General features: G+C 36.5%; 1 protein-coding gene across 2 annotated transcripts in view; it reads right to left on the bottom strand.

Annotated features, from left to right (window-relative positions):
• Positions 1-16,896, bottom strand: part of Trim33 (tripartite motif containing 33) — a 70,553-nt gene that overhangs the window by 20,382 nt on the left and 33,275 nt on the right. For both annotated transcript variants that reach the window (XM_021157624.1, XM_021157625.2), the window contains exons 5-11: positions 11,326-11,442; positions 9,277-9,391; positions 7,797-7,943; positions 7,119-7,236; positions 4,794-5,068; positions 3,829-3,993; positions 2,272-2,469 (exon numbers count right to left, since the gene is read on the bottom strand). In XM_021157624.1, the coding sequence (XP_021013283.1) occupies positions 2,272-2,469; positions 3,829-3,993; positions 4,794-5,068; positions 7,119-7,236; positions 7,797-7,943; positions 9,277-9,391; positions 11,326-11,442 (1,135 nt within the window). The remainder of the gene's footprint in view (positions 1-2,271; positions 2,470-3,828; positions 3,994-4,793; positions 5,069-7,118; positions 7,237-7,796; positions 7,944-9,276; positions 9,392-11,325; positions 11,443-16,896) is intronic.

Here is a 16,896-nt window from a genome sequence, read left to right as displayed (position 1 = left end):
TAAATGACATTTCATAATGGTTGCCTATCAGATATTCTGGATATCAGGTATTTAAATTAAGATTCATAACTAGCAAAATTTCAGTTATGGTTGGGGGTCAGCACAACATGAGGAGGTGCTTTAAAGGGTAGCAAGTTAACGGAGAGAGAAGCTCATATTACTATTATTTCCTTACAGGCAAAAAGTAGAAATTGAAATAGCCATCAACTAATACATGAACACACACATAGTGTGGTCTAACACTCTCAGCACTATTACCATAGACACAAAGTCAGAGACAGGCTTGGGGTACATGCCTGCAATCCTACCAAGTGAGAGTGAAGTACAAAATTAATCTGAGCCAGCCTGAGCTACACAGTGGATTCTAAACCAGACTATACTTCAAGTCCCTATCTTCAAAAGAAGAAAAAAGAAAGAGAATTCTATGCAATGAAATAGTATGCAGCCATAGAAGTAATTAAGTTATAATAGACATACCTATAGACTAAGTGAAGAAAGGGCAGGCATAAAAGGCCACATATTTTATGTACCAAAAAAATGTCCAGAGTAAGACACAGGAGTCAGAATAGAAGAAAATAGAAAATGATGCCAATGTTATATTTTTGAAACCATGAAAACAGGGATAATTAGAGGTGACAGCAGAACAATCTGGCAAACATACTAGAAACTACGACAAAACTAACTTTTCAGGTAATCTCTAACCATCTTTTTGGTGTTGCTATAGATAATGAAGAGTGTAAATTTATAAGCAACAGTATGAATCAACTTCCAATTACTACATGCATAAGAAAATGACTCACCACTTTTTCCTTATAAATAGCAATATTACATATTCTATCAAGTGATTTCAAGCATCAAAACACATTGCCCAAGAAAGCAATCTGCTAATTATAAGGTAACTTACAAATACAATTTAACTTACATTCCAACAATTATTCTATTCTATTCTTTTTTTGTTTGTTTGTTTTGGTTTGGTTTTTCGAGACAGGGTTTCTCTGTGTAGCCCTGGCTGTCCTGGAACTCACTTTGTAGACCAGGCTGGCCTCAAACTCAGAAATCCGCCTGCCTCTGCCTCCCAAGTGCTGGGATTAAAGGCGTGTGTCACCACGCCCGGCGATTCTATTCTATTCTATTCTATTCTATTCTATTCTATTCTATTCTATTCTATACTCTAATACTCTCAGCACTATTACCATTCGCTTAGCAAAAAGAGGAGAAAACTATCAAGAAACTGTAATAGAGTGGAAGAATCAGAGAAGTCAGTGGTTTCAAATAACTCTTAAGCTATCAAAACATCATTTAAAGCTCTCACAAAGGCAAGTCTTGGTGGCACATGGCTTCTATCGTATCTCAGGAGGCAGAAAGAGGACCTCAGTGACTTTACAGCCAGCCAGGGATATGTAAAAACCTATCTCAGCAAAACAAAACAAGACTGTCCTACTATTTACTGTTCTTTGCTGCCATGGAGACCTCCAACTCTAATAAGGGAAAATAACAGAATCCTCAAGACTTTATTTATATTTAAGAACATAATATTAATTCAAGTAAACTGGAAATGTCAAAAGACATGGAAGACACATATTATTAGGAAAATGTCTGAAAGAAATGAGAAACCTCAGAAGCACTTTGCAATTCCCTTTCAGTATTCGTTCCTGATATTTAAACACAGCCATTCTCTACCCAAGGGCTTTATATGAGTGGACTATCCTAACTTACTAATGGATCAAAAATAAGAGTAATAAAAGATGAGAGCCCACCCCCCACCCCCTCCCGCCGCGCCGGGCATGGTGGCGCACGCCTTTAATCCCAGCACTCGGGAGGCGGAGGCAGGCGGATTTCTGAATTCGAGGCCAGCCTGGTCTACAAAAGTGAGTTCCAGGACAGCCAGGGCTACACAGAGAAACCCTGTCTCAGGAAAGAAAAAGAAAAAAAAAAAAGAAAAAAAGATGAGAACCTTTTTTGGTCCTGGGTCTCTTTTAGGCTACAAATTCTTATAATACATATTATTTGACTAAGGCTTGCCTTTGGAATGTGCTAAAAAGTCTGGAGACTTAGCATATCAGCAAAGCTGGTCTAATATTGTACCTGTTTAGATACTCTTAACATGAATATTATTGTTTCAGGCACAGTAACTTTAAATTTTACATGTGTATCCTTTACTCTTCAGTAGGATCAAGGAAATATGGGTCCTGAAACTAAACAAAATCTGAAACACATATCTTCTTCAATTAGTATGAGATTTTAAATGATTTGCTTAGCTTAATTACAGACCTGTATAGGTGGAATGTCTGGCAACGATGGAAGGTTTTCTGGATTGGTGACTGAGGGTATTAATTCTATTGCTGTAACAGACGGGCTGGTGGGACCTCGATTTGCATTTGCCATAGTTGCTGTGGTAGGGCTTGTTGGGTTGATTGGGTTGTGTGCTGATACAACAGGAAACGGTCCAGCATGCCCTGGATTTGAATGCTGTTTAAAAAAGAAGGTACTATTTATTACGTGCTCTGTCAGTATCTCTGAACCATACCTTAGCAACAATTATAACTATTTTTAGTGTCTACTTTCCAAACTAAAAGTACCTGCAACTGACAAAGTGGGGCCTCTCATATGCAAGAGAACAGTTTAAACGAGTCTTCATTTCTCACTCGTTTTTATGTACTATCTAAAGAAAAACAGATTTGCAAATAATTGTTAATCTGTCAACCTACTGATATGATCTTCAGAATAAGGATGTATGAAGATGTGAAAGCCACCATGTTTGCAAATAGCAGGACACAGAAAGCACAGTTCTGAAGATATTCCTCTCTGATTCTTTAGTCTTTTAACCAATTAAAAAAGAACTACAAAATGTAACTTGATATGGTAGAAATTCATGAGTTTCAGAAAGGAATTATGACATTGATTTCTAGCTCTACTATTATACAGTCCTAAACAGTGACATAATCTTACCTAGTAACCCTGAATTATGGATAAATGATTCCGTTCTGATTTCATTAAGAAAACTATTACAAGGATTAAGGTCATACATATTTAAGGACTTTTGGAAATATTTCTGAGCTACCAGATAAGTCCTTGGAACCATATGTGGCTCTCTGGAGAGTAACAAATGCATTAATCACCATTTCTCCATCCCTATATAGTTGGCTTTTGAGACAAAGTCTACTATAGCCTAGGCTGACCTTGAATTTTCTATAAAGCTAAGGATAACCTTGACCTTCTGATCTCCTGCCTCTACCTCTCTAGCACTGGGATGACATCAAAGCCACTCAACCTGAGGTCATCATCATCATCAGAATCATCTTGGGAGCTTCTTGGCAGTAATGGATCAAACCCACAATTTCAACCATTTTACAACAGACCTACACCCTAACCCACAGTAATTTATAAGATTAGGCATATCTAAAACGAATAACACCTGAGTATAGAAAAGAAAATATATAAAAACACAGACATACACACAGACAACCTTATTAAAGAATTCTTTGATATCAGGATCAAAATGTCATGTTAAAAAGCATACTGACTGTATCAGGAAAACTCTAGCTTTGATTTTCAGAATCATCAATTGTGACTAAAGGTAAATCAAATGTTCCTTGACTTGTTTTTCACTCTAGGCAATGAGCTTAGATAAACCAGAGTATCTTAATCCATACTGTAAGTTTAAAGAGACAAATTTTCATGTGAATGTACATTTTTTGGGCAAACAGATATATGTAGGATATCAAATTATCATAAATATCAAAGACCCTCATCAACAACTCTAATTATAAAAAATGATCTTTTAGTTTTAAAATTGTATGATTCTTACAAATGTAACTCTAGGCATACTTGTCTTTGGAGATGTGGCTGCATCATGGAATACTGAGGGGCACTGTGCCTGGGGATCCCTGGTATTCTGGCAGCATTCTGAGCCAGTCTCATTTGATGGGCTTGAAACGCTCCACAGTTCATGTTGCCTCTTTGCATTGTTTGCACACTGATCAATCTTGGAGGCTGTAAAAAAGTAGACATTTTAATTCATATAGTAGTTCCTTTGGGGGGGGGGGCTTTTTGAGACAGGGTTTCTCTTTGTAGCCATGGCTGTCCTGGAATTCACTATGTACACCAGGCTATTCTCAAACTCAGAGATCCGCCTGCCTCTGCCTCCCAAGTGCTGAGATTAAAGGCAAACTCCACCATGCTCAGCTGATATTTCTACAAATTTATTGTTCAAATCATAAAATGTTAAAGTAACAGTAATTCAGTTACAACAGAAGGGTATAAATATTAAGTAGTATTAAGGGTACACTATTAGGTCATATTCTCTTTCCAAACCCAATACTTATAGAACTGATAATTACTATAAAAAGTAACTCCAAATTTTTCCTATCTACCTTTTCTGGGTGGGTGGGAGGGAGGGAGGGAGGGAGGGAGGGAGGGAAACGGAGGTCGACATTAACTCATCTCGTGTGGAGCTAACAATATTGATTGTGAAGCAGCATATAAACAACACCAAAGAAAAGAGTAACTTCAGCCAATGCCTAACGCATCAAAGCTTAGAAACAATCTGGGTCTTTGGCTCACAACTGTGTGTGTGTGGGGGAGGGCGGGTAGGAGCATATAACATATCAAGGGGCAAAATGTCACTGCTTCCCATGATCTTACTTAACACCTTTATTCTTTAAACTTCCCCCATATTTCTGACCTTTGAACTTCACCTAGTAACGCATATTGTGTAATTCATGTGCAAAGAAGTAAGTGTAGATTTGTGGTCGTCTCAATTTCTATCATTAGTGGAAGAGCACAATGCTTACCTGCTGTTGTAACATCTGTGGGGCTGCTTGCCTAGGATGCTGCTGGGTTGTTGTTGTTGTTGTTGGTACAGGAGCTGGTGGTTGCTGCAGTCTCATCTGTTGTAACTGCTGATGTTTCTGTGCATACACTTGTTGCTGCATGTGCTGGAGTCGAAGCTGTGCTAAATTAATCTGTCCAGGGGTTTTACTAATGTGGTTTGTCCCTGGAGGAACTTGCCCAACTACAACATTAGGAGTATAACCAGGAGCTGGCTTACTCTCTATTACTAGATTACCTGAGGGTTTAAAAAAATAAGAAGGATTTACAAATAATCAACTAAATTGCCCACTTCAAAGATGAATCACTATCTTTTCCTCCTTCTGACAATTAGCACCTCAGAGCATCCAACAGTACATCGCAAATGAGAGCTAGGTTTGATGAAGCTAATTAGAAGCCCCTTGAGCCCTCCCACAGATAAGTTCATTATTCAGAATACACTATCTGTTCTTAGACCTGTGTGGGTGTGGTGTATGTTTGCAAGTGCATGTTTTTGGAGGGAGGCGTGGATGGTTGTGGGCATGCACAACAGTGCACATGTGGAGGTCAGAGGACAACCTTTGGATGTCAGTCCTCACCTTTCCAGCTAGTTTGAGGCACGGTGTCTTTGCTGCTGCATAACCCAGGCTAGCTGGCTGGAGACTGAAAGAGACATTATTAGAGGAAGGATCCAGTCAGTCTGAACCAATTCTTCCATGACAAAGACTCCAGGATATATTCATGATTGTTGCTATACTGATTCTATTCTATATTCTTTTTCTCTTTGTAACGTTTCTTTCCTTTCTTCTCTCTTTTTCTCTTTCTTTCTCTTTCTTTCTTTCTTTCCTTCTTTCTTTCTTTCTCTCTTTCTTTCTAAATGTGTACAGGTGTTTTGACTATATATGTCTGTGCACCAACCACTGTATGCCTGCTTACCCAAAGAGATTAGAAGAGGCTACCAGATCCCTTGGAACTCAAGTTACAGACAGTTGTGAGCTGTCATGTGGGTGCTGAGAATTAAATCTGGGTCCTCTAAAGGGTAGCCAGTACTCTTAACCACTGAGCAATCTCCCCATCTGCTTTTCAATTGCCAATGTTAAGGGTGAAACAATACCCAGCTACCAAATAATTTTCTGTGGAAATTCTGAACACTTTAAATCATTTATACCTTTAAACTAGTTATTTCCCTTTCTTTCTATAGTCATTTTCTTTGAGGTAATATTGGCCGGCCACAAAGAAAAAAATCTTGTTGCAAGTAATTTTTGTAAAAAACTTTTTGAAAATGCAGTATAAAATGAAATATACACATACACACACACTCACATTCATTCCCTCCTAAACCCCCTTCTCTCTCCTAGTAAGCCAAACAACAGTGTTTTTCTGGTGCTACATCTAAAGTCAAAATTGAGTATCTTTTTTCTGTTTGCCCAAATAATGTTATTTTAAACAGTAAAATTCGAATCTCAAGGGCGTGATTACTTTGGAAGTGGAAATATTCAAATGGATGGCAGACTTCATTCTGAGTCATACTGTCTCATTCCATTTTACTGTAAGAGAAGGGGTCTTACAAACGCATAGGCTCAAGGAACCCTCCTGTCTCAGTCTCCTTAGTAGCTAAAATTACAAAAGTCACTTGCTTGGCTTTTTGTTTACTCTCCAACTTTCACCCATCATCTTTAGGTCAATAATATGGAGAAACAAAAGCAAAATCTAGGCTAGGTGGTGGTGGCACATGCCTTTAATCCCAGCACTTGGGAGGCAGAGGCAGGCAGATTTCTGAGTTCGAGCCCAGCCTGGTCTACAAAGTGAGTTTCAGGACAGCCAGGCCTATACCGAGAAACCCTGTCTGGAAAAACAAAACAAAAAAACAAAAAAAGCAAAATCTATTTTGTTACCCAGTGAAAAGAGTTCCTTTTGTCTAACATTCCTTGGAATGTGGTTATAACACTTCAGTGAACTCAAGTTCCTTCGCCATTGAACCACCTGAATAATTAAACTCCTAAATATCTAAATAATTATTCAGAGAATAATCATTTACTAAGTGAATATTAATTTTGAAAAAGAATGGGTAGAAATGGACCCCATGGAAAAGCACTCCACCAGGATTAAGGAGTCATGCTGGAGGACAGGGTTCAAGCCCCAGCACCAAGATCTAAAAAACAGCCTAGACTTAAAGAGAGTTTCCAATACCTAACACATTTCTTACATCACTCACATCTTATAGTTTAAAAACTGTATCAAGAATCTGCTAAAATGGTTTCTCCTGTCAACTTTATAGTCCAAATCATATCCATGAAATGACTTCTCACCTAAATTCACTACATTTTTGGCCCAGAAGGTGGGATCACAATGGAAACGAATTGCTCCATTGGCAGCAGGAACAGGATCACATCGTGCTTTCAAAATATGACGTAACTGAAAAGTAATCTTCAAGGGAAAAAATTCACATTAGTATTAAAATTAAATGTTAATTGAAGAAGCATATTAGAGACATTTTTTTAAGTTCATAAAGCTGCAGATAGCACAGAAGACAGTGTCGACGTCTAAGTTAGCAAGCACATGAGAAGCACATACTTCAGTTTTTGCCACACTTGATAATAAACTGCAATGAGATACTAAGTATCCTCAAAAAACGACATATGGCATGAGAGTCCAGGAAAATGACAGAAATACAATTAATCAAAAGTAAATGGGAATAACAGAAAGATAAAAAATTTTCCAGCTCTGAGTCAGAGAATTGATATGAAATTAATTCAGGTTAACTTTGAACTCTTGAGTCAATCCAATTCCAAATGCAGGCTGGAATTATAGTTATATACCATCATGATCAGCTTTCCTGAATCTATATATAAAAATGGTTACATTTGCCAAAATAAATAATTATCCTTTGAACAGGTTTTTGTATTTACAATATACACGTTCTACACTTGTAAATAATTCGTCCATTGGGTAAAAAATAAATTAGGTAATAAAAAAAGAAGTCTCACCAGACGCTTGCTATAAAGTAGTGCCGTGCTGCTGCCACTCGCAATGGCCCAGTTTGTAAAGTTCATAACATGCTTCACCTGCCGGGAGAGGCCTGTGATGTCATTCTGCTGCTGTAGTAACTTCATCTGTCTTTCTTTTGTAACATTCTGAAATAGAATAATAGCTTCACTGAAGAATTAAAAAATTTTTTTCACAAAATTTACTATCTACTACTACCCCTACTATCTACTGCAAAAATTACATAAGAGAAACCTGTAATTATTTAATGAGTCCATAAACAATCAGAGAGAAAGCAACTAAGAAAATGTTCAAGACTTTTATTCTCACCACTGCTTTTCCATGCAAGATGTGTTTAAAAGACAAAAATTAAATTATTGTGCTCACAAGATTCTTTCATTTGCATGTAACTATGAGTCTCTTGTCTTTAAAGGGGTCTATGAATAAATAGAATAGAAAAACCTCTAAGGACAATCTAAGGTTAATGGAAATTATTCGACTACATACTTTAAAGCTACAACTTTTCAGTGGCACATAATGTACACCCTCAAGATCATATAAACCTACATAAGAGCATAAAATGTTCAAATAAGAATGTTTATGTTTTAAAAACCTTAACTGCTATAAAATTCACATTTGAAATTTTCTGAGAACACATCAAACTGCAGTAAAGATTTACCCAAAACTTGATTTGGGGCTGGCCAGTGGTGGCACATGCCTTTAATCCCAGCACAGGAGACACAGAGGCAAACAGATCTGAATTTGAGGCCACCCTGGTCTACATACAGAATGAGTTTCAGAATATTCAGGGCTACACAGAGAAGCCCTGTCTTGAATTTAAAAGGAAAAAAAAAAAAGCCTAAAACCTTCTTTTAGATTTCAAAACTACACAAGATCCTCAGAAACTATTCACATACCAATTTCAAAATATGAAACATAATAAATAATATAGAATCATTTAAGGTTTATATATTCAAAATGTGGAACATTTTTGGCCAATTACAAAAATACATAAATGGTTCAATCATAAGCTCAGATGTATTCATATAAAGAAGTTAAAAAGGCCTCTTGCTAGGAAGGAAATAAGTTCAAAGTGCTTGCTTTGTCTTCATTTACATCATGTTTTAGTAATAACTCTCTCCTAAGATGGTTATCACTATTACCAAGTTATATGGCTTTAAAACAAACAAACAAACCAGTGTTTTACGTCAGGCATGGTGGTACACACCTTTAATTCCAGCACTTGGGAGACAGGTTCTATAGGTTCAAGACTAGTATGATGATTTCCAAGCTCACCAGTGCTATTAAAATGAGCTATAGAGTAACTAAATAAAATTCTCATTCTGAATAGAAAATTAACAAACAAACAAAAAAGACATTTTCTATCTTACCTTTTCAAAACCATTTAAGAGCACTTTCAATAAACATTGAGAACAGCTGAAGAACAGGAGACGCATTTTTAATTTTTGCTTTAAACCATACCTCTAGCTGTTGTAAGAGAGATTTTCCTTTCTTATTAATTTCATTGATAAGGGTGAAGATGGCCACTTTAATTTCCTGTTCTACACGTTTGTTAGTCTCATTTACTTCTTTAATCCTGAATAAGAGAAATGTACCATTAGGTCATCAACTCAACCTATGTCTATGACAACAGTTACAGAAATTCACCCAACTAGGCACTTTATACAAAGTAATTGAAGTTAAAATTTGTCAAAGTGTACTTAAAAACTAATGGGAGGAGGGCAGCTAGAGGCAGCTCAGAGGTTAAGAGCTTTTGCAGAGACCCAGGTTCAATTCCTAGAACCAGAATGGCAACTCAGAAGCATTTGTGAGATTGAGGAGATCCAACTTCTCATTCTGGTCTCTTCAAGAACCAGGCGTGCAGTGTGCATATACATACACACAGGCAAACACCCACACATATCAAATAAATTTTTAAATAAAAAAAATAATAGTGTGGGCTGGAAAGATTGCTCTGTGCTTAGAGTACCTAACACTCTTGCAGAGGACCTGGATTCATTGCTAGCCCCCGCCAGGATGGACTCTGGGCAGCAGTAAGTAAGTGCTGCTGTACCAGCTCTCCCATCTTGCCTTTTATTTTCTTTTGGTCTCACTATAGATGAAAATTTCCATTATACATAAGCTATTATTTTCCTTCATTCAAATACTTAATACCCTTGTATATCTTATTATGTGTTGTCTTAGCCATCACAAACTAATAGATTTTACCATTCAAGACAAAGCTTCAATGTTGAGTTTTCACAATAAACACAATCTAACTCTATTTATACTTTCAGCCATTTCCAGGTTTAAAGTGTGCCAGTTATACGTGTCAAACATTGTAACCTAATAAACTGGCCCTCTTTAGAAATTCTTACCACTCATCCTATAAATAATCTTGTTTGCTTATAAGTGTATCTAAACAGAATAGTGATAAAATAATGAGGGCTAGAGAGTTGGCCCAGTGGTTAAGACCACATATTCTTGCAAAGGACCCAGATTTGATTCCCCACACCTACATGGAGGCTCACCGCTTCCTCAGGCACTAGAAATGCATGTGGTAAACAGATATACTGCAGGCAAAGCACTCATACACACAAAATGAATCTTTAAAAAAAAAAGAACATCTTTAAAAATAATTATAATGAAGATGATGGTAATAGTAGCTAATAACGTAGGACACCAAATCTGTATTATATATTCACCTTATACATAATGCTGCTAATGAAATAAGTAGTTCTGAATGCTTGTTTGATAATATATTTGTTCACTACTGGGATTTCTGTTGTTTTGAGTGCACACCCATGCGTGCATGTTTTATATCTGCATGGATGCGTGCGTGTGTGTGTGTGTGTGTGTGTGTGTGTGAGTACAGAGGAGGGGCCAGATAAAGATGTTGGATGCTGGCTCTATAACTTTCCTCTTATTTCCATGAGATGGTCTCACACTAAGCCTACAGCTGGGCTGGTGTGCAGCAAACCCCAGTCATTCTTCTGTCTTAATACTGTATTTTCTATACAATCTTTGCTTTTAATTTTGTAATTCAGTGTCCTCCATATTAACTCATTTTCCAAGTTCAAAGAATATATAGATTGAAGCCTTATTAATTATAAAAGGTCAAAGATGTCCAGCCATGGTGGTGAATGACTTTAATCCCAGCACTCCAGAGGCAGGTACATCTCTTGAGTTTGAGACCAGCTTAGTTTACAAAATGACTTCTAAGACAGTCAAGAGGCTACACAGAAGAACTCTGTCTCAAAAAAAAAAAGAAAGAAAGAAAGAAAGAAAGAAAGAAAGAAAGAAAGAAAGAAAGAAAAAGGCAGAAGATCAAAGACATATCCTAAAATTTTAAAATATTTTTGTAAACTTGTTCAGTTAATAAATACACGAACTTCAAATTGTATCATTTCATCTATTAAAAATTGTATCTTCTACATATGTCTAATGTGGTAAGAAAATAAGTTTAATTTGGATGCATTCTTTCTTAACAAACTTTACAACAAGATTACATGTTTTATGCAACAGGCTTACCTATTCTGTACTTGTGTGGCTGCAAAATGAACATAGTTCTTCTTTTCCAGAAGCTTGGCCAACAGATTTTCAATNGCACCTTTCTGATTTTGAAAAGCCTCTTCTAAAAACTGATACCTTAAAACAAACAAACAAAACACTATATGTGAAACCGAAACTTTATAATTAAGATTTAGGAAGTGAGTTACATGAGAAAACCTTGAAATAACTCTATCTGCTGGTCACCTGTCTAGTACTACAACAGCCATTTAATGCCATCTGCCTGAAACAGCCATTATGAAAGAAAAATTTCCTCGGAAAACTGTAAGTGGTCTGACTTACATCAGAAGTTTTAACTGAGGGTTCTATTTTTTTTTTAAACCTGTATAAGATACATACAATTTAAGTCATAAAGTACAACATAATAAAATGCCATCAAAATTACTGAAGTCCCAAACACTGCTACCAGTCAAATATACATAAACTCAATGACTGAGTTCTGTAAATCAAGTTCATGTTCTAAGCAAATACTCCAAAGCTTATGGACTCCCACAAACCTAAGTAAGCATTTTAAAATAGATCTACAGTCACAATGCACATGCATGCTGCATCTGGTTTGTTTGTTTTTTTTTTTTAAACAGGCATATCGCCCTTAACTTTTTTTTTTTTTTAAGATTTATTTATTTACTATTATGTAAGTACACTGTAGCTGTCTTCAGACACACCAGAAGAGGGAGTCAGATCTCATTACAGATGGTTGTGAGCCACCATGTGGTTGCTGGGATTTGAACTCTGGACCTTCGGAAAAGCAGTCGGGTGCTCTTATCCACTGAGCCATCTCACTAGCCCCTGCATCTGGTTTTCTTACCTACTATGTTTCATGAGGCTTTCCAAAGGAATTCTATCAAATAAAGATATCAATGTAGCTTTACTCTACCAATGTCAATAGTTGGTTGATATGTGCTCAAACTTTCTAATTATAACGCTAGAAATTTAGATTTAATACTAAGGTCCAGAGCCCTTGGCTACCAGATATTAGAATAATAGACTGCATTTTATAAATTATTCATTAAATCAACAAATTCCTAGTTTCTTCTGCATACTTGTCTCTTTGTTGTTGTTCAGTATACTTTCTATGTAAGTAAAAAGACCCCATGGCTCAAATTATAGTAATAGTTCTGCACAAATATACCACACTGTGATGAGATATAATCTGTACCAAAAATGTAATGTCTAAGAAAATGGCTTTCAGACCTAGGAAAGCTTCACAGAGAAATCCTAACAGTTGACTGTTTAGTACGTTACTTACCAAAATTTCAACAGGATCAAAGAATATTCAAATGTCAAAAGATGGACAAAATCTAATTTAAAATAAACTAAATATTAAGGGCCAGGTATAGCATGCCATTTCTTTGTTTTGTTCTCGAAGTAACATGAAGCCTTTGAATAATTCTAAGCAGAATGCGAAAATTCAGAACTCAAGGAAGATCATACAACAGAAATAGAAGACTAAAAATATCAAACCTAAATGAGACAGTATAAAAAGAACAATTAAAACTCTTAAGATGGAAGCACAGGCAGGAGATCGGGGCACTTTTACTAGTTAGTATAGTCAAAAATGCTAAAATAATTGACATTTGGGAGGCATCATGTTTTAGTGATGTGTGAGGTCAATTAAGGCAATGTTAATAGTACAACAACAAAATTAGATGAGCCCACTGGTACATACAATAGTGGCATAAAAGTTACTGGGGTAACCAATTACATTGGAGTCAGATTTTAACATCTATTACACAGATAGAACTTGAGCACCATACTGAATATTGACCATGGCTCGGGAGGTCATCGGCCCTAGTCAAGAACCCTACTACTGCTCTTATGCTAAACAAGTTGTTCCTTCTCTAAATACTTATGCTCAGATTCATGGATTAGACCTTCCTTCCATCTTGACCAGAAAAGCTTCTCCCTGCAATACTCAGCAGTAATGCTGATACTTGTAACTGGTCAAAGTGCTAAGAATAAGTCTCTACTGAGTGGTGAGCCCTAAATGAGACACCTGCATCAATGCCACCATATCATAACTCCTACCCCAACTGAAATACTATCACAAAAGGACTTAAGAATATAAGAGCCAGAGGATAGAAAGGAGAACTGTAGGACTGGAGAGATGGCTCAGCGACTGACTGCTCTTCCAAAAGTCCTGAGTTCAATTCCCAGCAACCACATGTGGCCACAACCATCTGTAACAGGATCTGGTGCCCTCTTCCAGTGTGTCTGAAGACAGAAACAGTGTACTCACATACATAAAAATAAAATCTTTAAAAAAAAAATTTTTTTAAATACAGTCATGTACTACATGATGCTGTTTTAGTCAAGAATAGACAGCATTTTCATCAGACTATAATGACGTAAAATTTCTATATTATGTATCTGTTTAAAGCATAAGTCTTATTGTAGAGATAAGTTTTAAAGTTTTTTAAAAAAATGTTTATAATTCATGTTTTAAAATTTAGTGCAGCCCAAGTATACAAGACAGGCCTTATATACATTGTAGTATTTTGAGGTCCTGGGCCTTCATATTGACTTACCTCTTATTAACTCGTCCAGAGCAACTTTCAGGCCTGCAACTTCTATTTGTGGTGTCTTATAGATCTAAGATTTTAATCTCTTATGTCATGTATTTGCTGTATTTGCAGGGACTGTACAGTGACTTCCAGGTTAGCTAGTCTGAGCTATAGAGACCCTATCTCAGGAAATGGAAAGAAAAAAGAAATAAATAAAAACCTACAAAGACTAAGGAATCTAAGAGAAGAAATTGCTATGTATTGCAATTGCCAGCCACTAAGGTAATAGCATTCTACAGTTAACAACGGAGTTAAAAAACTACAATCTTTAAGAGATGAAGGGAATGACTTCAGACACTTTTAGAGAGTAGCAATGGTAAGTGGTTATAGATCAGGGCATGATTTTAAAATATGGAGATCTGGAGGGAGAAGAAAGGATGGGCTAAATAACAGCAAGAACTATCTCATAAGGTCCAATGATAGAACATGAAAAAGACTAATTAAGAGGACCACAAGGCAATTGAGATCTAATTGTAGGGGAAAGAACCTAGAAAAGGGTGGAAGAAGAGGTTGAGGATACAATCTACTGGTGGCAAACCAACGAGTGAACAAAGAAGAGACAAGACTCATGATGAGTCTTACAGGAAATAATCTATTATGAATGATAACAGGGAATATAGTACTCTCTTAGGGTCATAAGAATAAAAGATAATATTAGTCTCAGTAGACTAAAGGCTAATGGTGATAGAGACACTTCAAAAGATGAGAGCAAATAAAACATCTTCAGCCCAGATAGGAATGGTAAGCAGAATACAACCTTTGCATGACTATTTCAAGAGAAAAAAGACTCACTCACTCTAGGTATGCATGCTCCATTTTATGGCACACTGAGATTCTCTAATAGTTGCCCATGAACATCATTAGTTTTAAGATTGCCTTATTTTTATGTGTATGAGTGGCAGGAGTCTACAGAATCCCCTGTAACTGGAGATGCTGGCAGCTGTAAGGGGAACCTAGGTCCTCTAAGAGTCTTTTGGTTGTTTTGTTTTTGAGACCCAGTAGCTTTGGCTGTCCTAGAACTCACTGCTAACCAGGCCTAGAACTCATTCATAGAGATCACCAAACTCTGCCTCCTAAATGCCAGGATTCATGGTATGTGCCACCACACCTAGCTAACACTAATTTTTCAGGGGCTAATGACATTTTTTTAAATGACCCAATACAACCAATTAAAAATCTGTAGTTCTAGTTTTAATTTTCATTCTCAGTCTAACAAATTATCTTTATCATTTATGGCATTCCTCTTTCTTCTTGTCTCTTACTTTACCAACTTAATTTGGTGACAACATCCTCCAGAGATAAACTGTCATAGAGATGACTAATGTCACAAAGCACTCTAGTCCCAAGAACTTACCTAAATGCCAATATAAACAGAAAGCTAAACTGTAGGGTTTTGTGGCTATGATTTAATACTGAATCTTTATGGTTCTTTACATCTTTCTCAAGTGGAGTAAATACCATGAAATGGTGTTTATGTTTTGACTAACTTTTGCCAATAGACTGACACGTATTTCATGGTGATAAATGAGAAAGACCACCACTGTCTACATAGACATAATAATTCAGAACTTCAAGTTTTCTTATTTTACTTTATATTTCACTACACATATTATCTGAGTTCTTTCAGAATGTCACTAATATCAAAACATAAATAAAAAAATAATGGGTAAACAGGGTCCACACATTTCAAACCTCTATGTTCAAGAGTCACCTGTATATCATGAAGGGTTAAAAAGTCAGTAGTACATAAAGGATACTAAACTATGTCACAGGGAAACCCAAAACATACTAAGAGTCTTAAAACTCATTGTCCTAACAGCTGTTAAAGCTAAATCCTAACACATAATAAAGTTAGACTAGGAAGTAATGAATAAAAACTAAAGACTAGCAATGTATTTTTAAAAAAAAGCAAAAATAAAAATGATTTTAAACAGACTTAATGTAATGTGTTTATATTTGTTTTACTTGAACGTAATCACTAGGATGAATAGCATGTCTAATTGGTGAACATTTCACCTGCCTAGTATTATAGATAGCCAGATGGTGGGGGCTAATGGGTTTAATCCCAGCACTGAGGAGGCTAAGGCAGGTAGACAGATCTGAGTTCAAGGACAGCCTGGTCTATAGAGTGGTTCCAAGATAACTAGAACTACATAGAGAAAGCCTGTCTCTAAAAACAAAATAAACAAACAAACAAATAAAAGAAGCATGGAAGTTCACCCAAATGACAATCTTGACATGTTAATTAGAAACCACTATAACTACTCCAAGTACAGACATTATTAAGACAGAATAAACCTAGTAAACAATTTTTAAAAAGAAAAAAAGAGCAGCTAGTGCGAATATATTCTCTGCACAACAACCCTGGTACAGACTATTTAAAAGGTGAATGGGTCAGAAAGACTAAAAAGAATAAAACTTGGAAGAAGTAAGGCCACCACCTCAGCAGTCCATGATATGGTCTTAGCTTCAAAAGCTAAAACAGGCCCAAACAGTCACACTCAGTGATTGTTCTTGCTCATGTGTCCCCACTTTACTATGGTTCCCCATCACGAACATGTTTCTATGTAGAAAGAGTCAACTGTACCATGCCTTCATATAAGAAGAATCCAATTCATAGTTAATATATATTTATTATCTACTGCGTAATTTCAAATCACCATCTTACTGTCATGATTTGGTTAAGAGACTTGTTGCAGACAGGTCTCCGGTGTAATAATACACTATATTAACAGTACTAAGAGTGATTTAAATGCAATGGTTAATATACGTGCTCAATGGAGGCTCACTAATAAACTCAATGAAAGTTTCTAAAGGCTTGTCCAAATAGCTGAATTCTTAGAAATAGCCTGCCAAGTATGGTATTTCACAGATTAAAAAATTGCTTTCGCCGGGCGTGGTGGCGCACGCCTTTAATCCCAGCACTCGGGAGGCAGAGGCAGGCGGATTTCTGAGTTCGAGGCCAGCC

Source organism: Mus caroli, chromosome 3, assembly GCF_900094665.2.
Source record: "Mus caroli chromosome 3, CAROLI_EIJ_v1.1, whole genome shotgun sequence".
In the NCBI taxonomy this organism is placed as follows: domain Eukaryota; kingdom Metazoa; phylum Chordata; class Mammalia; order Rodentia; family Muridae; genus Mus; species Mus caroli.
Note: the sequence above shows the minus strand (reverse complement) of the source record. Positions and strands in the feature narration are given on the sequence as shown.